This window comes from Furipterus horrens, unplaced genomic scaffold (assembly GCF_987537825.1).
Source record: "Furipterus horrens unplaced genomic scaffold, mFurHor1.1.pri manual_scaffold_6, whole genome shotgun sequence".
Taxonomy (NCBI): Eukaryota; Metazoa; Chordata; class Mammalia; order Chiroptera; family Furipteridae; genus Furipterus; species Furipterus horrens.
This window is the reverse complement of record NW_028327176.1, coordinates 48,847,825-48,874,985: the sequence shown is the minus strand read 5'-3', so window position 1 is coordinate 48,874,985 and position 27,161 is coordinate 48,847,825. Positions and strand designations below refer to the sequence as shown.

Here is a 27,161-nt window from a genome sequence, read left to right as displayed (position 1 = left end):
GTTTCAAGGGTTAAATGAAGTAATGTGTACAAACATTTGTAGGCTACTAAGCATTTTACAAGTGTCAGCTGTTTTTATAGAAATAGAAATCAATTTTACTTTAAGATAGCGAACAATGTCTGAAAACTGTGCCAGTAAAAGTAAATAATTGCCAATTAATACTAAATAGCTGAATTTTGCCTTTAATAATATATACAATCCCAATCATACTTCACAAATATAGAGAATATTTTCTAACATTTGCCTATGAATATTCCATTTTCAAAAATCAATTATTTCATAACACGACAGAATTTTTTTTTTCCATATAACCCTGGGCGCATACAAGCATTTGAAATAACTTTCAAGGACAGTGCCAAATCCTACATAGGATTTTTTGCTAATAATGAATGGAAATACTTACTCAGAGTTCATTCATAAAAGATTTGTATCAACCTTTTTCACAAATGGCATTTTCTATAACTCAGCAGGCCTCAAAATTCTTTCTGGGTTTTTTTGTTTTTGCATTGTTGTTAATTATTAACAGTAAACTTTGGGTTCTAAACACAGAGCTACACACCCCATAACCACATCAGATTTTTGTGAGCTGCTATATTTAAAAATATGTATTTTCCAAAATATTTCTGATTTTAATGATACAGATATGTGAATAACAATACACAGGAAATGAAAAATGTCTTCAACCTTGCTAAGGCTGAGGTAGAAGCAAGCTAGAGCAGTTGGGAAAACACAGAAAGATTTGTGTAGCTCAAGGGGAATGAGTGAGGAGAAAACAGCAGACATAAAATCAGAGAAGAACTTGTGAGACATGATAGTTTTGTGGAAAGCTATAGCAAGGTTTTGAATAAGAAAACAACACTATACAACTTATTTTTAGAGAATTACTCTGGTTGCTGTGTGAAAAACAAACTACAGAAGGGTAAGAGAAGAAAAAGGGATGATGGTGGTTTTGACTAAGATGATAGAGGTAGGGGATGTAAGAAGTGAGCAGAGTTTTAAAGGTTGAAATGGCAAGGCCTGCCCGTGGATTGAATGAATGATGTGAATAAAAGAACAGTCTATGTTAGGTGAAGTAATTGACAAGGGTGGAGACACTTGGGAATGAGTTGCTTTTCTGATGGAAATCAAGAGTTCTGTTTCAGATGTGTTAAGTGTGAACTACTTATTTAATAGCCAAGTGAGGGCATTCAAACATAGGAGTCTGGAGCCATTACATTGAATTAGCTCACCTAAGGAATAAGAACTAAATAGAGAAGGGAAAAAAATCAGAGAACTGAGTCCTCTGGCTCTGAAATAATTATAGGTAGGGAAAAGGAAGAGGAGATAGTAAAGAAAGCTAAGGAGGTGTAGCTGGGAATATAACTGATCTGACTTTATGAATATGAATAAATTGCTATCTGCTCTGAATTTCTTCACTATTGAGTAGAGACCCCTGAGCACAAGTGAGCCAACCTCTGTTTTTCATGTTTTCATGAGGAACTGAAGTTCAGGAAAATCAGAGTTATGCTACAGAATTGGCATAACCATAACTAAAATTCAAGTTCGCCAATTTAAAAACCCATTCTCTCTCCATCTTAAAGAGCTACCTAAAGATTAAGTAGGCAACAGTTATGAAAACAACATTTTTGTTTACTTCCAGAGATTAGGTAACTTAATACCCAAAGGTAACACTCAAAATTTTAAATGAACCTGAAGTACCGTTTTACATCACCTTCCATAATAGCGACTAGCACATCAGGTGCTCAATATTTGCTCAATGAATAAGTGATCATACTATATTTTTGTTTTCATTCCAAGAAATTTATCCTGCACTTTTGAAATTCAACACATCTTAAAACCTAAAGCAAAAACATGACTCCTATGTTATCAAATATCTAACTCTCAAAATTTAGGGAAAAAAAGAATTAACAAATATGGTGTTTATTAAATAATGAAAGAGTAAACCAACATATAGAAAGTAGTCAATTTGTTAATTGAAAATCATTACAATTTACTATCTATGCCAAAAGAAATTTGAAAATTCTTATATATTTGCAATTAATACTAAATATAACAAAGACAAAGAAATTAATTATTAAAATGAATGCATATTCAGACTTCTGGTCAAGATGGAAGTGTAGGTAAACACGCTTTGCTTCCTTGTACAACTACAAGAAAAACTATAACTAGACTACAAAACAAATATCACCCAGAGCCATCAGAAAATCGAGCTGTATGGAAATCCAACAACCAAGAATTTAAAGAAGTCACATTTGTCCAGATGGGCTGAGAGGCAGGGAGACGTGGAGTGGCATGGAGAGGCAGCAGAATGGGTGGTCCCACATTCATGTGTGGTAGATAAAAATTGGGAGGGATACCTTGGGAGCGAGTGATACCAGCCCCAGGCCAGACCACACAGCGCAGGGTTTCAGTGCCAGGAAGATAAATCCCCATAACTTCTGGCTGTAAAAACCAATGGGTATTGGGGCAGCAGAAGAAAATGCTTAATTTTCAGGAGACTCCTTTTAAAGGGCCAGCATGGATTTATGACTTATGCAGACCCACCCACTCTGGAATTCAGCAGCAGGGCAACAGCTGGAAGGATACCAGCAGCATACAGGGAGAAAGTGAAGTGACTAGAAATTGGGTGGAGTACCAGGAGACAGCTTCCTCCTGGGAAAACCTCAAGAAGCCAGGCAGTGGCATTGTCCCCTCTCTGAGCCCTCCCACACACAGAGCCACAAAGTGGTGAATTGGATTGCCCTGCCCTGCAATTACCTAAGGTTCTGCCCCATACAATTTACAAGCCCACTTTTCTACAACAGGCCATGCTATTAAGACAGGGAGTCAAAGCAGCACTACCTAATACACAGAAACAAACACAGAGAGGCTGCCAAATTGAGGAGGCAAAGAAATATGGTCCAAATACAAGAACAGAACAAAACTCCAGAAAAAGAACTAAATGAAACAAAGGTAACCTACCTATTAGGTGCAGAGTTCAAAACACTGGTTATCAGGATGCTCAAAGAACTTATTGACTATGACAACAGCATAAAAAAGACCCAGGCAGAAATGAAGGTTACATTACATGAAATAAAGAAAAATCTACAGGGAACCAACAGTGGAGGGAATGAAGCTGAGAATCAAATGAACAATTTGAAACATAAGGAAGAAAAAAAATTCAATCAGAATAGCAAGAATAAAAGAGAATTCAAAATAATGAGGATAGACTAAGGGGTTTTGGGACATCTCTAAACATACCAACATCTGAATCACAGGGATATCAGAAGAAGAAGAAGAGCAAGAAACTGAAAACTTATCTGAAAAAACATAATGAAAGAAAACTTCCCTAATTTGGTGAAGGAAAGACATACAAGTCCACGAAGCACAGAGAGTCCCAAACAAATTGGATGCAAAGAGGTCCACACCAAGACACATCATAATTAAAATGGAAAAGGTTAAAGATAAAGAGAATCTTAAAAGCAGCAAGAGAAAAGCAGACAGTTACCTACAAAGGAGTTCCCATAAAACTGTCAGCTGATTTAGCAAAAGAAACTTTGCAGGCTAGACAGGGCTGGCAAGATGTATTCAAAGTGATGAAAAGCAAGGACCTACAACCTAGATTACTCTATCCAGCACAGCTATCATTTAGAATGGAAGGGCAAATAAAGCGCTTCCCAGACAAGGTAAAGCTAAAGGAGTTCATCATTACCAAGCCATTATTATATAAAATGTTAAAGAAATTTATTTAAGAAAAAGGAGATCAAAACTATGAACATTAAAATGGCAACAAATTCACAACTATCAACAATTGGCTGTGAAAAACAAACTCAGTAAACAAGCAGAACAGAAACAGAATCCTAGATATGGAACTCATTTGGAAGGTCATCATTTGGGAGGGGGAAGGGAAGAATAGGGGGAAAGGTGAAGGAATTAAGAAGCATAATGGGTAGGTACAAAATAGACGCAGGAAATGGAGAAGCCAAAGAACTTATATGCACGACCCATGGATATGAGCTAAGGGGTGGAGGATTGCTCCGGGGAGTCGGGGTACTGAGAGGATGGGGACAAAAGGGGAAAAATTGGAGCAACTGTAATAGCATAATCAATAAAATATATTTTTTAAAAATAAATGCATATACAAATAAAGGAGAAAGAAAAACAAAACCACAGAAGGCATTCCAATATATTTTGTCAAGGCTAAATGATTATAATTGATATTGTTACTGCTATTTCTAAATGAATTTAAAAAAATTATAGCCAAGTCTTACATAAAACTGTGTAGCAAATGATCAACATTTAGTCTAAAATATCTTCTTCTAAGACCATATTCTTACACCTGATCAAAGAACTGTCAGCATGGCAAATAATGATAGGTTACTTTCTCTATATGCAGATCCTATAAAAATGCATTATGACTATCAACTTCGATTATACTTAACTACAAATAAAATGACAGATAGCCTCACATGACTAATTCTTGGAATCTCAACTACCAGGCAACTAACTAGAGTTTCCCTAATAGAACCTATTTATTTTGCCTCAAATAATATAGTATGGATACATGTTCCTGTTTTTTATTAAGTGGCTTCTAAAAATCAGTATCTTGTAGTTTGAAGTGTACACCAGCATATATTATCAGGTAAGGTAATATTACAGTAACTTGGAAGACTTTTTGAAAATAAAAAGCAGAAAAAAATTTTACATCATAGCTATAAGTCTGAATCAGAAATAATGAAATATAATGAATTTACTTATAACAAATATACATTTTAAAAAATGATATATTGCTTGTAGCAAAACACTGTTCTTTCACACTGCATGTATCATGTTGCAGATTCATTACAATGAGAGCACTTATAGTTGTTGACTGATACACTTCCTTACCTCATCCCTTTTAGCAGGTTTTATAATTTTTCTTTTAAAGTAGGGCATTGGCTTTTGAGAAGCATGAAGGTACCAACATTTTCATTTGTATAATACATGCCTAAGGTTTTGCAAATCCAAGCAAATGTATGTGACTTTGATTTGACATTTTTACACTAAACTGGTTGAAAATGGGTCCCATTCATTTTAGTCTATATGTATTCTACGTTTAGTGCTTAGTTTAACAAGCAAGAACAGGAGTCACAATGCATTGCATAAAACCTATTACAGACCAGAGGAAGTGAATGAGTCAGAGGCAGGCAGAGCTATCAGTAGGTTATACTGGACATTAAGTATCTAATGTTCTAATTCAGAGAAGTACCTTAGGCTAATCAAGTGCCTCAAACTGAGCTAGTCTTCTGACAGACTGCGGTGTGCAGCACAAAAAGAATAAATTAGTTAATTGGGAAAGATACATAAAATGACAACATCAACTGGTTCATAAAAATTATCATTTTTTCAAGTTGACATTTTGTTAGATTTGAAAAAGCAGAATGTCAGAGAAAATGGAATAATGTCTGTGATCTAGAAAAAATAAATTTAATAATTAAGTATCCTTTCCAAATATCAACTGCCTATATTATATAGGCTATGGAAATCTTTATTTTTTACTATAGTGTGTATTTAATATGCAATCCATATCTGTTTTTCTGTTTTACTTATGGAATGGAATGACTGAAAATGAAATAAACCCGTATGTGTAAAATTGTGCTTTTATATTTGCTCTATTGTGATAAAACTTTGACCACATATGAGAATACTCGGAAAAACAGTATAACAACATATAAATGTTGTATATGTAGCTGACACAGTATAAGACTAAGATTACTTAATGTATTATACAACACTTGAGATCACCTAGGCACGTCAGAAAGAGTAACTCACTTGCACACATTCAAGGGATTAGAAGGCAAGACTGGGAAACCAAAAATTAAAAATCAACCTAGTATTTCAACTGAGAGAATAACTGTTTTTACTTGCGAGTAATTCTTATCCTGTTTTGCAAAGGTAAATTTCTGAAAATAAAATGCAAAAAAAGATGTTTTAGTTCATAAATTTCATCTCTCTTCCAAATGTGTCAACCATCATGGAAAACAGAGTGATCACAACTCTACTTCTGGAATATACAGGGTGGGGCAAACGTAGGTTTACAGTTGTGAGTATGCAAAATAGTTTATTCTTGTACCATGTGTTAATTATTGTATTATTTTCCATATGAACAACTGTAAACCTACTTCTGTCCCACTCTCTCTCTATATTTTTATTTTCATGAATATAATAACTTCTGGCTGATTTTTTTGCGTTATTTTATAATCTGTGAGACGTCAATGTTTTCCTTCAGTGACTATAGGAAAAATTTGACATGAATTTATATAAAAACTTCAAGAAAATTAAATGAGAACATTTTATCATTGTGACACAGGAGGCTCATATTCTAACACTGTTGAAATAAATATCTAGGCCCAAGATGGAGCCCCTCCTGCCTGGCGTGCCACATCAGCAACCAAAAAAATAACTTTCCTGTCTCTGTAAATGCTGTGCTTGACTAGAAACACAGTATATCCAGCCAGCCAATCCCCAAACGCCCAGCCAGCTCTGGGCTCTATACTTGCTTCCTTGGTCCTTCTCACTCCAAATGAGGTTGACTATGTGGCCCCAGCCAATCAGTTATCTCCTATTTTTCTCTTCCCTGTTTTTAATTTCTTATTCTATGAAAGGCTTCCTGCCTTCTGCACCATTTTGCAGTTCTCTGAATAGAGACTGTATGTGTCATTAAGCATTGAGTTAAGTTTGTGTGTATCACCTAAATTGTGTTCTTTAAAATTTTTAAATAGCACTAAACAATATATTGCTAAAACAACAATATATTCTTATAAATAAAGGTTGTTAAAGAGCAACTTGATCATAATATAATATTAGTTTTTTAGCAATGATACAAAAATATAGATCATGGTTTTTTTGCCTAATAATGATAATGCAGAAGGAAGGGCATACAAATACATATCATGCTTCTGCAACTAGGGTTTCTATCATCCTGTTGATCTGAAAAATTCACAAGTTCTTCAATCAAAGTAACTTATCTGGAGTTTTTAAAATATATTTTTATTTATTTATTTATAGAGAGAGGGGAAGGGAGGGAGAAAGAGAGGGAGAGAAACATCAGTGTGTGAGAGATACATTGATCAGTTGCCTCTTGCATGCCCCCAACTGGGGACCTGGCCTGCAACCCAGGCATGTATCCTGACTGGGAATCGAACCTGCAACCTTTTGGTTTGGTTTGCAGGCCGGCGCTCAATCCACTGAGCCACACCAGCCAGGTCTTATCTGGAGTTTTTTAAACTGCAAAATTTGCCATTTGTCTAAAAAGACAAACACTATCATACTTTAGAAAGCCGTGACTAACAATGGTGGAACCAGGTCATACCACCAAGAAATCCTGGACTGGAGGAGGAAGAGATTTGATTTTGACCTCACTGGCTTTGGAGTCTTAGGAAACTAATTTAACCTTTCTTAGCTTCCATTCCCTTATTTGTAAAACAGTAATCAATGTAAGCAATCATATCTAACATTCTCCAAGAATCTCTCTGAACTGTAAGTAAAATTAACAAGAAAAAAACACTTTATATTTTACCTTTAAGTAGAATGACAACACTGAGCAATTCAACAGATCAAAAAAATATATGATATGTATATGTAAATATATTTATAGATAAGAAAGTTTCTATTACTACACGTGAATCACTGGCCTTGCAGTAATTTCTCTTCACTACTCCCACTGACCTCTTTAAAGAGATTAATGAGATGAAGGTGGCAATTTTTGACAACATTATTCTTAGCAAGGCTTTGTATTTTATTTTTATTCTTCTCAAGAATAGGCATATTTAGATTTTGCTTCAGAAAAAATGTAGGACATCATAGCAAACCAATACTCTTCTTAACAACTCGAAAAAAACCTGATAAATTATAAAAATAATTTTTATGAGAGAATTGTGGGATCATGTATGGGAAGCTGGGGTGCTTGGAGGTGGCAAATGTAGCTTAGCCCCAGACTGGAAAACCCCTGGAAGTGTGGCAGCACACAGGACCCACTCCACACATTGGTAACATTCTTTTCTCTGTTATATAAAAGTAATAATAATATAAGACAATGATTGGCACAATGATTCACAACTTTCTTGGATGTAATCCACCTAGAGAATCAATAAAAGCCTGGTAAGGCAGGGGAAAACTGCACTTTCTCCTCCAGAAAGTGGCCAGTTCTGTCCTCTCTTCTCCACAGGATTCTTGCAGTCACTGTGCATTTATTCACTTCATCCACAACGCCGTGGACCCTGCTGGTCGGGGGTCCGCGACAAGCATGAAAATTTTAGATTATCTAAAATTCCATGGAGGGCCCTGAGTGGGATGACTCAGAGATGAATGCTGACCTGCAAACTGAGAGGTCACGAGGTCACCGGTTTGGTTCCTGATCAGGGTACATGCCTGGGTTGCAGGCCAGGTCCTCTGTTGGGGACATCTGAAGGGCAGCCAATCAATGTGCCTATCCCTCTCTTTCTCCCTCCCTTACCCTCTCTCTAGAAATAAATAAAATCTTTAAAAAATAATTAAAAGAAATAAAATTCCATAGAAGAGAAAGCCCTTCATTGATGAGCTGAAAATCTCTGACTCGTTTCCTCCTTAGAGGCCTTTGCCAATCAGTTCTCAGTGTGGGCTGAGGATAAGATTTGTTCCAAGTGGAGGAACACTATTTGAAAAAAGGGAGAACAGTAGAGCTTTTCATGGTTTCATGGGATTGTCATGACAGCTTAGGAATGAAAGGAACTGTAGACCAAGATTTATTAAAAAGTCAATCTATTATCTATATAAATCTCTGACTAGACAGAGATGCCTAACTACTGTCTGCCAAACAGAGGGGATATCCTCACTGATGGAAGCTAGTATCTATAATCTCTACAGTTCTCTTCATAAACAAAGTTAGTATTGCAAGAAAAAATTACTTAGACATGACAAGGCAGAAGAAAGTGACCAATCACCAAAATAAAAGAAACTGATGAAGAAATGTTGGTTAGCAAATATGATTTTTAAAATACATAAGAAAAATATGTTAAAGAATATGCATTGAAAAGTGAAAAAAATGGGGAATGTGAGTGAAATGATGGATAATTTCACAAAAATTAGAATCTATAAAAACAAAATCATGGATAGTCTGAAATTGAAAAATGCAGTTTCTGAAATTACAAACTCTTTAGATGAGTTTAACAGCAGACTAGATACAAGAGATTAGTAAACTGTTAAGACAATTAAACAGAAAATATCCATTCTGAATCATCAAAGAAGAGACACAGTAAAAAATGTAATATATGTTTAATTGGAATAGAAGAAGGAGAGAGAAGACAGAATGCGGCAGAAGCAATACCTAATGAGATAAGAGTCAAGCAAACTCCCCAAACTAACAAAGTAATGACCTGCAAAAAAGCTCACGGAACCCAAAACAGGCTGAGTACAAAGAAAAAATACAGTTTACACATGTAAACTGCTGAAAGTAAAAGCAATAATAAAAATGTTAAAAATGACCAGAGAAAAGGCACATTAATTACAAAAGAGCAACAATATGTACCTTCAACATAAATTATAAATGCAAGAGTCAGTAGAATGACATCTTTTAAGAGATGAAAGGAAATAAAACTTTCAAGTTAAAATTCTACACTGAGTAAAAACACCCTTCAAAAAAAATCTAAATAAAGCCATTTTCAGACATGCAAAAGCTGAAATAATTCTTTTCCAGCAGATTTACACTACATAAAATACTAAAAGAATTTAAGACTAAAAGAAAATGATACCAGATGAAAGGATAACTTCAGGAAAAAATAAAGGACACCCAAAGTAATAAATATACCAGTAAATATAAAAGAATAATGATACTAACATTTAAGAAATTAATGACTATGCCTTATAAGTTAACATGTGCAGGGGTAGAAATATATGATGATGGTTGTAATATATGATGATGGTTGTAAAAAAATAAATAAAAAGGTGGAAGAGGAAGAGGAAATGGAGTTAAACTGATGTAAGATTATTGTATTATACTGTTTGGAAAATGGTAAAAGCAGTAAGGTAGATTGTATGAAGTCAGTCACGCCAGTAAAAGCCAGTAACTAATGAAAATACATATAACTAAAAAGTTAATGGAGAAGAAAAAATGGAATGAAAAACACTTCACTAATCCAAATGCAATCAGGAAAAGAAACAAAAAAATGTGTGGGACAAATAGAAAACAAACAGCAAAAAAGGCAAAATTAAACTAAAATATATCAGTGATTATATTAAATGTAACTGGACTAAGCTTTACACCTAAAAGGCAGAGACTATCAGACTGGATTAAAAAATAAGACCAAGAAACCAATTATATGCTATTCGTAAGAGACATGCTTAAAATACAAGTACAAAGGTTCAAAGTAGAAGGGTGAAAAATATCACACAGACATCTAACAAAAACTGGAGCAGCTATATTATATCACACAAAGTAAGAGTTCTACCTTTGGTAATAACAGAATAAGGCAATGGATAGCTACCAAAAGCAGGCAGAAATCAGAGGTGAGTCAAGGCATGGAAAAAGGGAACAGCTCTGAGTGAGCTGTCCTTTCTAGGGCTTTTCCACTAAGGACAGACCACAGTTAGTTTGTTAAGAAAAAATGACAAAATTAAGGGAAGAAATATTATTGTCTCATTTCTGATATCAGAAAGAAAACTTTTAAAATCTTCTTTAAGTATTAATATAAGTTGCTATAATCTTTTTGTAGATATTCTTTATAATATTTAAGAAGTTTCCTTCTATCCCTACTTTAAGTTTTTATCATAAAAGAATGAATTCTGTCAGTTTTTAAAATTACCTATTGAAATGATGATATAATTTTCTACTTATTCTGATATGTGGTAAATAATTATATTATTTTTTAATATGAAAGAAAACATGCATTCCTTGAACAAACTCAATTTGGCCATGTGTAGTTTCCTTTGTTTTTTAATTACTCAATTCACTTAACTAATTTTTTTTGTTCTTTTTACCTCTGAGTTCAAAAGTCACTTTTCTTAATTTTTCATTTTGTATTTTTCTTGCTGAGTTTTAGTATCAAGGTTACATTGGTCTCATAACATGAGTTGGAGAATATAACCTTTTTTACTTTTGGGGGGATACTTTGTATAAAAATTGAGTGTTTCTTCTTTAAATGTTTGGGAGAATTAATGCCAAATAGAATTTCTTTAGTGCAAGGCTTTTAAATTATGTATTCAATTTCTCTAATGTTAAAGGATTATTCCATTTTTTTTCTTGTATTTCTTTCTAAAAGGTGTATTTTCTATGAATTTGTTAATTTCTCCTAAATTTTTAAGTTTATTGACATAGCTGATGAAAATATCTATTATCTGCATGATATTCTCTGCTGAAATACTTATTTTTCAAATGATTAGGCATAGATTTTTATTTTCCTTTTTAGCCTCAGAAGTTTATTCCACCATCTTATTAAAAGTCACAATTATAGAAATAGCAACAACTTAAAAAAGTCCATTAAGTTCAGTAACCTGTATTCCAAAATTATCATAAAAACGGCCCTTTGGAGTTAAAGCTCCCTGAGACTGGAATCACTTTTTTCTTTAGTAGTCTATTTCGACGATTTACAGTAGCCAAGATATGGAAACAACTTGTGTTCATCAAAGACTATTTCAAAATCATTCATTCATTAAACAAAAGAGCAGATACAAGGATAAGAGTCCTTGCTGTCAAGAAACTTACCGTCTGGAGGAGGAGACATTCTAGTAAAGAAACAAACACAATATCACGAGATAAATTCTACTCTGCATGATACACATGGACACAAGATGCTGTGGAAGGAGAGATCTACCTTTACTTTTCTTATAGGGTCCAATTCCACATGTTGGCAAGAATGGGGGAGTTGAGGAAGGCAGAGATAGCATCCTGAATTGATCTGTGTCACACTAAGGAGTCTGGATAAAGTGTAGGATGGGAGAGCATCGACTGCTTTTAAATTATATGATTTGCATTTCAGAAAGTTAGATATGAGAAAAATTGCAGGTATTTATAAGGTTAATAATTTGAACAATTTAGAAATATCTAAAAGAAATATTTGAATCCTACCTATGTATTAGCAAAATGAAAACCTATTTTCTATGGAAGTTTAAAAACTGTTAAGTTGACTTCCGGCCAAGATGGATGCTTAGACTGACACGCTCGGTCTCCCTCTACAACTAGAAAGGAATACAACTACCTCAAAACAAAAGATAACCAGAAATTCCAGAAAATAAAACTACACGGAAGCCAAACGTATGAAGTTATAAACCAACAGTGCTCGTCGGACGGGTAGGAGGGGCAAAACCGGGCAGTGCTGTTTGCGGTAGCAGTGGGGACAGCAGCAGGGGGAGCAATCCTGGCTGCAGTCAAGCCCAGGCAGCTGGCAGTCCCAACGCTGGGAAAGGCCGCCCCCCCCCCCATTGCCTCGGAAGGAGAGGCCCAGAGGGCGGGGGGACGGATCCCAGTCTCCCAGTGGAGAATAATGGCAGGAATCCATCTTGGACCCCCGCCCCCACTCAAAGTGCCATAGTGCAGTGAAAAAGGTTGCGGATCGCCGCCAGTTGCCTGGTAGTGAGGAGTACATGGGGCTCCGCCCCCTACAGCCTGCCCAGGAAGCAAAGCAAAACACAAATCTGTCAAAATGAGGCAGACAACTATAGAAATCCCAGACACTGCTCACCAGGCAGCAGATGAAGAACCTGACAGACGAACAAATAAGAAACCTTTCAGAGGCTCAATTCAGAGCTATAGTTATTAGGTGGCTTACACAATTAACAAAAGATTTGGAACAAGACAGGGAAGGAATGAAAGCCACTCATACTGAAACGAATGAAAACACATATGAGACAAGTGGTGAGGAAATAAAATCCAGAGATCAAATCAACAAACCAGAACATAGGGAAGGAACAAACAGTCAACTAGTGCAGAAAGAGGAAACAGAAAGTAAGGAAAGTGAGGAGAGGATCAGAAACCTCTGGGACAGCTATAAGAGACCGAACATTCGGATTATAGGATTGCCAGAGGGTGAAGAAGAAGAACTAGAAATTGAAAAATTAAGTGAAAATATAATAAAGCAGAACTTCCCGAACTTGGGGAAGGAAATTAGACTTACAGTTCCAGGAAGCACAGAGAGTTCAAAAAAAACTGGACCCAGGGAGAACCACTCCAAGACACATTATAATCAAACTGTCAAAAATTAAAGATAAAGAGAGAATCTTAAAAGCAGCAAGAGAGAAGAAAAGAATCATGTACAAAGGGGTCCCAATTAGACTATCAGCTGGCTTCTCAAGGGAGACCCTGCAGGCAAGAAGGGACTGGCAAGAAATATTCAAAGTAATGAAAATCCAAAACCTACAGCCACGAATACTCTATCCAGCGAAGCTGTCATTCAGGATAGAAGGGTAGAGAAAGTGCTTCCAGGACAAAGTAAAACTGAAGGAGTTCATTAGATCCAAACCACTGTTATATGAGATGTTAAAGGGACTGGTTTAGAAAAAGGAGGATCAAAACTATGAACATTAAAATGAAAACTGCATCACAAGAACCAATGGCAGAAGCTAGGGAATCAAAACAAAGGTAAACTAAATAGGCAACGAGAGTGGAAAAAGAACTATAGGTATGGGGAACATACTGAGGGGAGGTTAGTGGGGGGGGTGGAGGGAGGGAGATGGTACAGGAATTAAGAAGCATAGTAGGAGGGAATGGAATAGACAGGAAGATGTTGAGAAGAACTATATGCACAACCAATGGACATGGACTAAGGGGAGGACAACTGGAGGGAGGGGGGCCACCGGTGGAGGGGAGCAGAGGGAAGAAGGGAAATTGAGACAACTGTAACAATATAATCAATAAAACATATTTTAAAAAAACTGTTAAGTTAAAGGCTTGAGATAAGAAAATACAGGCATAAGTGAATAAATAACAGATTAAAGAGAAAAAGAAGCACAATCAAGCATTTCAGGATTACATACCTATAACAAGACTCTCCATAAGGACATTCAGGCCGATCATCAGCCTCTTCTTGATGCGTAACTTGTACACTTCCATAATCACTATCACCAGGGTGACTGAAATGTTGAAAATGGACAGGATTTTTCCTATGAGAGATATAAAGACATGTGAGAAAAAATAATTAATAGGATATACAAAATTTCTAGACATACTAAAAAATAATTGGTTATGCCAGGAAACCAAACAACACACATTTGATTATTACAGAATGTGAATTAATGTGCTATATTGTTAAAAACAAAGTTCATAACATATTCAGTATAGAACTCTCATGGTAACAAAATTACTTTCTGGTGACATATGGTGGGCCATGTATGTCAACAGACAATTTGCAAATAGTACTTTACATATTAAAGCCTAAGTGTTTAAAGACTTTTAATGAACACACAGATGCATCCTCTGCTAAGATAAAAACAGACCATTACCAACATTCTAGGAGCCTCCACAGGTCTCCTTCCAATCATTAAACCCATTTTACTAGCCAAAGGTAACCACTGTCTTATCATAGAAATTAGTGTTTCTCAAACTTTTGGTTGCAGGAAAAAATTACTAAAACTCCAGAGAGCTCTTGTTTATGTGGGCTATCTAACCTGATAGAAATAAAAAATTAGAAATGTAAAAAATACATTAAAAAATAATTAAACCTTTACATATTATCATAAATAACATAAATAACTCTACCTTCCATAAAAATATGTAGAGACACTATTTCAAACTTTGAAAAATTCTGACTTAATACAGGGCAACATCACTAGCCATCAGGGATGCAAACTAAAACCACAATGAGGTATCACCTCACTCCTGCCAAAACATAATAGCTATTGTTAATGAATCAGCAAACAAGTGCTCGTGAGGATGTGAAGAAAAGGGTCCCTAGTGCACTGTTGGTGGGAATGCAGACTGATGCAGCCACTGTGGAAAACAGTGTGGAATTTCCTCAAAAAACTAAAATGGAACTGCCTTTTGACCCAGCGATTCTACTGCTGGGATTTTACCCAAAGTATTCTGAAATACCAATTCAGAAGAACCTATGCACCTCCATGTTCAGAGCAGCACTATTTACAAGAGCCAAGTGCTGGAAACAGCCTTAGTGCCCATCAGTAGATGAGTGGATTGAAAAACTGTGGTACATTTACACAATGGAGTACTACACAGCAGAAAGAAAGAAGGAACTTCTACCTTTTGCGACAGCATGGATGGAACTAGAGAGAATTATGCTTAGTGAAATAAGCCAGGTGGCGAAAGACAAATACCATATGATCTCACCTAATACAGGAATTTAATGAACAAATCAAACAAAAGAGCAAAATAGAACCAGAGGCATGGAAACAAGGGACAGACTGACAGTGACCAGAGGGGAGGGGGAAGGGGAAAGAAGAAGAAGGGGCTAGCCAAGGAACTAGTATGAATGAACCATGGACATGAACAACAGGGTGGAGAATGACTGTGGGAGAGGGGGATGGGCGGAACAGGGGAGAGCAATGGGGGAAAAATGGGACAACTATAATAGAACAACAATAAAAAAAAATGTAAAGACATCCTATGTTTAGGAAATAGAAGACTTAATATTGTTATGATGTCGACACTACCCAAATCAATCTACAGATATAATTCAATCTCTATCAAAATTCCAATGGTATATTTTGGAGAAATTCGTATGGAATCTCAAGGGACCTGGAATAGTCAAAACAATCTTGAAAAAGAAGAACAAAGTTGGAGGTCCCACATTTGCTGATTTCAAACTTTATTACAAAACTACTGTTATCAAAATAGTATCATACTGCATAAAGACGAGATTATAGACAAATGGAAGAGAACAGAGAGCTCAGAAATAAACCCTCACAAATATGGTTAAATGATTTTCAACAATGGTGTCAAGACCATTCAATGGGGGAAATACGTTTTTCAGCAAATAATGTTGGGAAAACTGGAGATTCACATGCAAAATAATAAACTTGGAGCCTTACATTTAACTATATACAAAATTAAAAAGAATCAAAAACCTAAACCTAAGACCTAAAATATAAAACTCTTAGAAGAAAATGAGGGAAGGGGTTTTTTTATGACAATGGATTTGGCAAAGATTTCTTGCCAAATGCAAAAACAACATAAGGAAAAAATAGATAAATTGGACTACACCAGAATTAAAATTTTATGTGTATCTAAGGACAGAAATTAACAGAGTAAAAGGTAATCTTCAAAACTGGGAGAAAATATTTGCAAGTCATCTATCTAATAATGGGTTCATAGTCAGAATATATAAAGAAATCTTCCAACTCAATGGCCAAAAAAGAAAATAACCCAATTCAAGAATGGAAATAGAACTTGATAAGACATTTCTCCAAAGAAAATACACAAATAGGCATCCTTCATATGAAAAAAAGCTCAACATCACTAATTATTACAGAAATTTAAATTAAACACAATAATATATTATACCTCACACCCATTAGGATAGATGGCTACTGCTAAAAACAAACAAACAAAATAGAAAACACAAGTATTGATGAGGATGTGGAGAAATTGGAAACTTTGTGCATGTTGTCAGAAATGTAGAACAGTATAGCTGATATGGCTCCTCAAAATATTAAAAACAGAAATAGCATATTATCCAGCAATTCTACTTCTGCATGAATGTCCAAAAGAATGGAAAGCAAGATCTCAAAGAGTCATTTGCACACCCACGTTCATAGTAGCATTATTCTCAATAGCCAAGAGGTGGAAGAAATCCAAGTGTCCACTGACAGATAAATGGGTAAACAAAATATGATCTTACATACAGTGAAATATTACTGAGTTTTAAAAAGGCAGGAAATTCTGACACATGCTACAACATGAATAAACCTTAAGGACATTATTCTAAGTGAAATAAGCTAACCACAAAATGTCAAATAGTGTGTGATTCCAATTAATGTATCTAGAGTAGTCAAATTTTACTTGCTTTAACACCCAAACGCTTCTGTGCTATATTCATATATATATGTATATATATATGAATGATACTCAAACAAGGACATGCTTATTGATTTTAGAGAGAGCAGAATGGAGGGAGAGAGGAGGGGAGAGAAATACTGATGTGTGAGAAAAACATTGATCAGTTGCCTCTTGCATGTGCCCCAACCAAGGACCTAACCCACAACCTAGGCATGTGTCCTAACTAGAATTTGAACCCACGACCCTTCAGTCCACAGGATGATGCTCCAACTGAGTCACACTGGCCAGGGCATATTTTCATATACTTGATAATTTTACATATATTTTACACAACACAAAAATTATTGTTGCTTTACAAAGTCAATATTCATTTATACTTCTGTTCGTATTTTCCATCCTGAATGTCCATGCTTCTATATAGAGATCCCCCTGCTTGGCAAACATTGGAATGCATTTTTGTCGCTTAAGTCCCAGGAGAATGCCAAAACTCTGGTTGGCCTCTTAGCCCTCAACCCGAAACACTAAAAAAAAAAAAAAAAAAAAAAAAAAAAAAAAAAAAAATGGCAACTGTCACAAGGAGAAGAGAAGCTTCAAAGTCCTGGCTGCCTCTGATGTTTGGAAACGTGAATATTCAGCTTTCCTAGTTGTTCTCAGTGGGAGATTTGGTCTTCAACAAGATACTCTACCTTTACCAGAATAAAAACTTTATTGTATACATTATTTACTCTTAGATAATTGATATGCCCCTATATAGATAAAAGCTATGAATTTAAATTAAGGTATACATTTCTTTCACGCTAATGAGAGACACTTCAACTTCTGCCCAAATTTTAAAACCAGTTTACTAACAAAACTATATGCTATTAAGCAGAAAAACTAAATGACCCCCAAAAAGTAAAAATTTCAAAAGATATATTTTTGGAAGCAACAGTTGCTATTTTGTTGTTATTTTATTTCACAAAGGATTGAAATAAGACTGCTTTAAGAGATGGTGAATTTGAAGTGGATATGGTGGTCAACGTGTGGATCTAAAATTCTGTATAAAAATCTGCGCTGAAGATACAGATTTAGGAGTCAATAGCAAGATACCAAGGGATTAAAAAAAGACTACCCTTAAGGAATAATTTTCTATGAAGAGAGATATATCATATAAATAATTAGAAATCAATAGATGTTCTCTTTTCTTCTTTTTTATCTTTATTTTTAAAAATATTTTATTTATTTATATTTAGAGAGAGGGGAAAGGAGGGAGAAAGACAGGAAGAGAAACATTGATTTGCGAGAGATACATTGACTGGTTGCCCCCCAACCAGGGACCTGGCCTGCCACGGAGGCATGTGCCCTGACTGGGAATCAAACCAGGGGTGTTTTGGTTTGCAGGCTGGCACTCAGTCCATTAAGCCACACCAGCCAGTGTGGGCAACCACTCCTCGTGGTTTAAGGTTGTAGACCCAGCCTGAGCATGGCGAGCCACCAGCTTTCTGGCCACGCTTGCCTGTAAGTCTCAACATAAGGCTGCGTGCGGAACATGACTGACAACCACCCAGAGGGTTGCCATGGGAATTAGATCAAAGTGCTCTCATTATGCTCATTATGCTTTAGAACTTGCTCTGTTTTCCTTATCAGCAATGTAGTGTAAGCTATCTTTAGCAGGGAGTATATGAAACCTTGCACCTGGTCCAGATGTTTTATGGACCTTGACATAGACTGGTCACTGTGACCCCTATACTGGTATGTGTAATCTGTTACTATCAAACGCCTAATGACTATTGACGATTTATGAATTTTAGCCTTGTATCTCTCATATGTACCCTCCTCAATAAAAGGCATGAAGGATGAAGGTTTGGCTGCTGGTCTCCACTAGAGAGGCAGTCACCTTCCTTTCCCCAGACATAATAAAGTGTCCTGGGTAAAAGTTTTTTCTGCCGTGGTCACGAAGCCTCTGCTGGACAGAGCAACTTCCAACCGAGCCTAGGGTGTGTGTGGCACCTCCACCATAAGCCAGGTCTTTAAAAAAAATCTTTTATATTTTCTTAGCCAGATCACTCAGGCAACAATGAGGAGTATAAATCTGAGGGAAAGTGAAGACTTGGGAGATTGTTCACTTGTCCCAGAGAGACTAAGGCATGAAATAAAGCAGTGGCACTGAGGCCAGAGAAGAGATACATTTAAATGGTTATGATGTACACATATAACAAGAATTCAATATATACTATTTTCTCCCCATTGTTACAAATATATATTTTGTTCTCAAGATTTCAGTGGTAATAGTTCTTACGTATTAATCATGCATATCAAAATTATTGAAAAATTAAAATAACTATTCATAAGCTATGTCTGCTTCCAACTAACATGTATCATCATCAAATATAAACGAATTTATTAGGATCTTGATAAAGCATTTGGTCAGCTTTAACAAAGACAATTGCCAGTGTTGAATACTGTTACATACTGAATTGTGTTCCCCTCCCAGCCCCAAATTCGTATGTTGAAGCCCTAACATCCAATATGACTATATTTGGAGATAGGGCCTTAAAAGAAATAATTCAGATTAAATAAGGTCATAAGGGCAGGGCCTTAATCCAATATGACTGGTCCTTATAAGATGAGGAAGAGACACCAGATATGTGCATGCACAGATAAAAGGCCACATAAGGTCACAATGAAAAGGTAGCCATCTGTAAGTCAAGGAGAAAGGGCTCAGGAGAAATTAAACCTGACAACACTGTGATCTTGGACTGCCAGTCTCCAGAATCATGAAATAATAAATTTCTGTTTAAGCCACCCAGTGTGTGGTATTTTGTTGTGGCAGCCCTAACGAACTAATACAAATACCAAACAGGATTTTTTAAAACTCCAAACTCATAGAAGGTTTATACACATCTATTCTACAAATTATGTTCCACATGTGGAACTAAGGCCATTGTAAAACAGACAAAATTGTGACTAAATGCATCAGTTCTAACTGTTGAAACAAAAAAGTATTATTATTCAAGTGCTAAAATGGCAAGGTATATTAAAGAGAGATAATATGAATGTGAAGTTAACAGAATATATGCTATAAATACACTATTGCATAGAAGACAATAAACTGTACTGAAATGTATTGCTAAAATATTTCGCTTCCCAAGTTGGAATGACAAAGAAATAGTTCTGAAATAGGACTGTATAATTATAAACATTCTAGTATAAACATTATAGATGAAACTATAGCCTAAAACTAAGGGATAATAATTTGAATTTACAAAATATAAAATTAGAAAATACAGTACACAATGTATTCAAATAAAGTAAGTATAGAAGTAACCAATCAAGCCAGGAAATATATATTCAGTTGTTTTAAAATGCATCATGGTGATTCAAAAGTACCATTAGAAAAATACAGAGCCCTGGATGGTGTGGCTCAGTGAATTAAGTGTCAGCCTTTGAACCAAAGGGTTGCTGGCTCGATTCCCAGTCAGGACACATGCCTGGGTTGTTGGCCAGGTCCCCGGTTGAGGGTGCATGAGAGGCAACCACACATTGATGTTTCTCTCCGTTCCCCTCTCCCTAAAAATAAATACATAAAATCTTAAAAAAAAAAAAAAAGAAAAAAGAAAAATGCACTAGTAAGATGCCTAAACACAATCTAAAATTCTATTGATAGTTATAATGTATACAACAGGTATTTATGAAGCTATCTTTTTAATCTCTAAAGAAGACACTAAAATAAGCAGGTATTTGGGTCTGAGAGATTCATTTTTCAAGTCTGGATTCCCCAGTTCAAATGCTTGCATTAATCAGCATGTTTACATATGAAACATCTAATTCTTTAAAATCTCTAGCAGGATGTGCAGAATTTGCAGGAATGCATACTGAGAAAGTACCAATCAAGTAGGCACGTGAAAAAGCTCCTAACCTTTAGGCCAATGTATTTTATTAGGCTTTTAAAAAATAATCATTTTATTTTATTTTATTTTATTTTATTTCTATTATAGTTGTCCCATTATTGCCCCCATTTCCCTCCATCCCACCCACCCCCTCCCTCTCCCACAGTCAACCCCCACCCTGTTGTTCATGTCCAAGGGGCATTTATACTAGTTCCTTGAATAGACTTTTAATACACAATAACATATATCTACATAGCTACATGCTGTTGAAATAATGGAATTATATGTTACCAACAATTTCATCTTACCTGTAGCAGTTTGCCCCATACATGCAGGATGTCCTCTTGACTTTATTTTCTTCAGAACCTTGTAGAACTGAATCAGTTGCCTTTGCTTGCAAAGTTTCAGGGTTGGAGGGATCAGAGCTACACTCAGGATGAGACCCTTGAGACTCACTATAGAAGGATGTGCCTTGGGCACTTGAACAACTCTCAGAACAGCTCAGTGCTTCTTCATTTAGTGTTCCTTTAGTGATGCTTTTATGTTCAGAAACTTTACCAAGTTCCTCTATCGGGATTTCGTTTCTCTGTGCATAAGTCTTCATATTATTCATATCTGTGTTATTTAATGCAATTGCAGAAAATGATTGTGGCATTTGCTATAAGACAAATCAGAAAAAAAATTTAATGAAATGTTGTTTTCAAAAGAGATACATAAATTTAAGCCTAAGAGCATGAAGCTAAAAGAGTCATGCAATATGTATATTTTTAAAACTTTAAGCCCTGGCTGCTGTGGCTCAGTGGATTGAACGTCGGCCTGCAAGCCGTGTCGCCGGTTCAATTCCCAGTCAAGGCACATAACTAGGTTGCACGTCAGGTCCCCATTTGGAGGTGCAAGTGAGAGGCAACCACACAGTGATGTTTCTCTCCCTCTCTTTCTCCTCTCCTCTCTCTCCAAAAATAAAATAAATAAACAAACAAGTAATTTTTAAAAAAACTTCAAGATTTACTTTAAAGTTAATAAAATACCATTTTCTATGTCTCTAGTTTAATAACTTTAAAACAATATACAATTTTTAGAAAAAGAATTTATAGTTGTATCAAACCCTTACAGTCATGTCAAACATTCAGTGAAAAATAACCAAAAATGCAAATACAACATTTGCTTTCATTTGAATAGAATCTTCCTCAAAAAGTCTACTAACCTCTTAAATTTTCTTTTCAGCAATGTATCACATTCTTAACATGCACTGTCTTTATAATTTAAGTTACTGCAATACTTTATTTCTACCATCTAAATATAATCATGATTTTTTTCTATAGCTGATTGATAAACCTGCTCTTCTCTCACAGAAAAATTTACGTGAAGCTATGTTATGACCAACTCAGAAAATAAACATGATTTCTTTGACATGGTCTGAATAAAAGTTTCAATTTAACCAATTAAGAGGCATTTTGAACCAAATTAATATTCTCACTAGCACTATAGAACCTTTTCAATTTGTACTTATTGCCAACACAAAGAGTAAACCTAGTCCTATTAAAAATGACCTCTTACTAGTACTTCCTGTGGAGTGAAAACACTGCTCAGATACACCCCAGTCCTCCTGGGAAGTACCTCCGTGAAGTAATGACAAAAGACCCCCATGTATATCTAAGAACTCATGTAGACCAGCTGCCCTCTGGAAAAAGCTGGTTTTGATATTAGTACTTAACACCTAATAGCTACAATTTTTTGAGAAGATATTACTGACATGACTTCTTTTAGACTAATTACTTGTGTTTTAATATATTTTTTAAAAAGAAACACAGTATATAACTTTAAAATACTATCCAAACTGACTAAATACCTTACCATGTTTCTTGTGTAGTAATAAATAACCTATAGGAAAAGCAATCATTTGGCTATCTCTTGGAGCTGACCATTGGCTGGTGACATTTATACCACATTCCTCTAAAGCGTGTATATACTCTTTCCTCCCAAGCTGCTCAACCGCACCCCTATCTCATCTGCCTCTGCTGTAGGACCAGCTGACACATGGCAGAGACTGGCCCACCTTCCCCCTTAGCAGTCTCCCGCTGGGTCAACTCTCACAAGTTCTTAGTTGTTGCTTTTGCCTATTCAGGTACTAATGGGGTAGGTACATCAGCAAATCCACTGGCTAAGCAGATGTCCAATTAAATGCCCCTGTTTGGTTCCTGTTGGCATCTCTAAACTCCACCAGTAATTCTCTTAGAGCACTCTTCTTCTTTTGCTTTTAGAAAAGGGACAAAAGTACTTCTCCCCACAAACGTAGCATTCCCCCAAGTCTTAAAACCTTCTTGTCTCTTAGCTCTCTTTGTATACAGCCTGTAGGTGGATCAGTGAATACTATTCATACCTTTCAATAAGCCCATAGGGACAGGTCCAGCTCTCACTGCTGAAGGCTCCTTTCAAACATGAAATGTTTAGCACTTTTGTCTCCAGCTTTGGGCCTCAGCAACAGTTTGGGGGCAATAGGGAAATAACCCCACTCAACATCCTTCACATTTATTACAGAAAAAAAGAAAAAAGGACACAGGTAGGGAAGTAGCTAAATCAATTAGAATACATGCAGAGGTAAAGAAAGAAAGGAAGGAAGAAAGGGTGGGGGGAAGGAAGGCTCTATAATTAAACAAGAATAATATACATAGTACCATGATTCCATTTAGCTTAAAAAAGAAATCCCCTATATAGCTATGTGCGTACTTATTTATATATATCCAAATGAAAAGGTTTAAGATACAAATCAAGACATTCACTTTTTATTCCACGTTTCTAAATATTCTGTCTTTTCACAAGCATGTATTATTTTTCTATTTAGAATGAAAAACAAACCAAAGAATAAGAAATATAAGACATGAAATGTTTGGCATCATATTTCAACTCCCTCTACTTTCATGAAATATGAAGAAGGATTTGTTTTTTTTAATATCTTCACAAGAAATATGCTTAACATGTTAATTTATTATAAAAGAGAAAGAAATTATAAAGTCACAGGCCCACAATTCTATGGGTCAGGGGGTTCTCAAATACACTATTTTAAGAGTCATAGAAGCTGGAATTCATAATGTTCTTTATGGAACTTCATGAAATATTGATATTCAGTAGACACTTGGCATTCAAGAATTTAACAATCATGGTTTCAATTATTTATAAATGACCCCCAAAATCCATTACATGCAGTAATTTGTAAGTTTGCTGAGACATAAATTTGTACTGTGCCAATTACAAAGCTCATGAGTCAGAACAAGTGAACTGGTGAGTAAGGGAGGAAACAGGAAAAATAGAAGGTGCTCTGTACTTGAAGAAGTAGGAAAAAGGCAAGAGAGCTCCACATTTTATAAATACCCACGCTGGTTATTTTTTAGATGAGATGAAAATGTGAAGAATGAAGTATGGAAGGCTAGAGATTCATTATAGAGAGGCCAGATACTCTAAACTGTAAAAATACATGCTAGAGACCTCAGGGATCAAGGAGCATGGAGCTTATGAAAGACGACCTTGGTGCTTGAAAGTTGCGGGAATGTATTATTAACTTACCCTTCCCATTCCTCAACCATCAAAGTTTTTACATACTACAAAGGACAGGATGAAAAACTTTCTCCCTAATACAAGTTCAATGAGGTAATTCATTGCTGTTGTTTCCAAGCTGCCTTTGGAAAGACATCTGTGCTAATAAGTTGCCCTGCATCAATCCCATTACTTCCCACATGCTAAAGACTAAACAATTCTAAACTCTAGCCCCAACTTCACTATTTAGCTTCAAACTCATATATTTAGCCAACCACTAGCTAGACGTTTCTCTCCAATACCCCATGCAGCTCAAACTCAAAATGTCAAAATTGAAATCCTCCCTCTGTATTCTGAACTATAGTTGTAGCCAACATAATTTATCCATTTATTCTGGCCAGAACCTTGGAAGTTTATGTATTAAAGATTAGTGTCAGTAAGCCAACAAAATATAGGCTAGTTTTTGTTTTCATAAACTTCATAATAAAAAACTTTCATTAATAAAAATATTTTTCCTTGTTGTATACAATATATAATTAATTCATATCTAGAACACTTGATGAAGAAAACAATCAGATAATGAATTTAAAAAAATCACCTTGAATGCAATGATAGACTCTTCCTGATCAGCACTTTTGCACTTTTTTCCTGTGTCTTGTTCTGCTGATGTGCTTTCTGAACTTCCTGGTGAAATTAATCGCTTTCTTCCTTGCTGTGCTATGTTTACTTGGGATTTATCTTTGCAGACTCCTTCTCTTCCACTTTCCTGAATTACATCATCTTAACACACATAAGCACGCATATACAAAAAAAAAAAAAAAGAATATTATCTCCTGTATCTTCAAATGTCAATAATGTATATCCACCCCCCAAAAGAAAACCAAAGGAAGAAAAAGGATAAAGGGGCTAGTAAAATTAGAGTTCCAGTTACATTAATGCCAACTTTAAAACACTCATTTGCAAGTCATAAAATGTATTAAGCAGAACAATAGCAAAGGGCTCCAGCTGCGGAGTCAGCAAGATTAAGATGCTAATATGGGCAGGCTCCATCCTCTAACTGTTTGACCTCTCCTCTCTGAACTTTGGTTTCCTCATCTGGAAAAAGGACGGTATAATAATAACTCATAGAGTACTGAGGTAAGATATGTAAACTATCTAGAAGAGTACCTGATATATGTTAGCTATCATATTTTTTTATTTTAGGATTGAATTTCTCTAACAGAAAATCTGACAATGCATTTTATATATAGTATTTATTGAGCCCCCTAAAAGTTACAGTGAGGAATTCAACTTCAGTTATCTTATAGATTAAGAACCCTAAATAACTCAAACTTCACCGATGAAGAAAATAAAGCCTTAATAGCAATTGACACTATATCCCATGTCATACTTCCCAAGGTCCAACATACATAGTATGAAAACTTAAGTCAGTATAATAGTTTGTTAACAAACTCATGAACTAATCCAAAAACAAGAAAGATCTACTTATTTTAAGAGGAAAGTCTTCATGGTTAGTTGTCTATCTCCTCTATACTTCAATAATAGCTTCTTAAGGACAGACACTTGCCTGTTCTGTTCCCACCTCGTGTCTCCAGTATCTAGAATGTGCCTACTGCAAAAGCGGTGCTAAATAAATATGTTTGACTAAAATGACTTGTGATCATAAACAGAATTTGTCCAAAAATCCCCTTGAGAGCCTGGATACAGATATGTAAGGCAATTCATAATCACCATTCTGATATTGGAATGTAATGAAATGGTTAGCAAACTTTTTCTGTAAAAGCTCTGCAGCCCATCTAGCATCTATCACAGCTACTTAACTCTGCCTTTGTAGTGTGAAAGCAGCCACATAGAATACATACATGGATGGGCATGGCTGTATTCAAATAAAAATTTTATTTACAGAAACAGGCAGTAGGCGGGATTTGACTCATGGGCTATAGTTTGCTCAGAACTATTCTAAAGGATATTCAATAACCTGAAAAAATACTCCATTAAATTCAGGAAAAAAATGCTAATAGAATATGTACTGTCCATATTATTAAACAGAAAAATTAGCTGAACCACCATAAAAATAATGCATTTATTAAAGGAAACTTAGGAACAAACTATCTAAAAACTAAACTTTACCTAAATTATTTAAATATTTATTGGAATCTAAATTAAGAAGCATTCCATATCATTTTAGAAACTATCAGAAAAAGGACTAAATACGACTGTGCAGCTTGGTAAAACAAATTACCAAATGCTACAATAGTTATGAATTAGTCAAACCAAGGGAAATAGGCAAATACGGTATTGCTTACTATGATAAAAACTTAAAAATGTAAATTAAATAAGACACAGTTTTCTGCCCAAATGGCAGTGTGCCACATTCCAAGTGACATTATGCACATAAAATTCTACAATTAAAAATATCTACATTTAGAATATTCAATTCTTTAAAATTCCAAATTCTCTACTACAAATATTCCTTCTGGGGATCAGAACTGGCTTCTTTTGCATTAGATAAAGCCATTTTGATACTGTTGTTAAAATGGTTTTCACAAAGAGTACATAAAAGAGCAAGTTAATTGGTTCCTAACAATCTTTGTACCTGGATATTAAATTTTTTTTCTATTCCAGGAAAGTACAATTAAATGATAGAAATATAAAAGAAATGAACTATTAAAACAAATCATTTATTTTAGTTTTAACTATTACTAATTTATTATATGAGCTGTTACAGTATTACTATGTGAATGATAGCTCAACTATATGCACATATATGTCATTAAAATTATATCCTTTCCATTTTAACCCCGAAGGAATCACTCCAACAGTTA

The 27,161-nt window shown here is 35.3% G+C and overlaps 1 protein-coding gene across 3 annotated transcripts in view; it reads right to left on the bottom strand.

Annotated features, from left to right (window-relative positions):
- The window catches only part of APLF (aprataxin and PNKP like factor), a 70,828-nt gene that overhangs the window by 14,565 nt on the left and 29,102 nt on the right, over positions 1-27,161 (bottom strand). For all 3 annotated transcript variants that reach the window (XM_090281424.1, XM_090281423.1, XM_090281422.1), the window contains exons 6-8: positions 24,935-25,116; positions 21,114-21,463; positions 13,963-14,088 (exon numbers count right to left, since the gene is read on the bottom strand). In XM_090281424.1, coding sequence (XP_090137550.1) covers positions 13,963-14,088; positions 21,114-21,463; positions 24,935-25,116 — 658 coding nt within the window. The remainder of the gene's footprint in view (positions 1-13,962; positions 14,089-21,113; positions 21,464-24,934; positions 25,117-27,161) is intronic.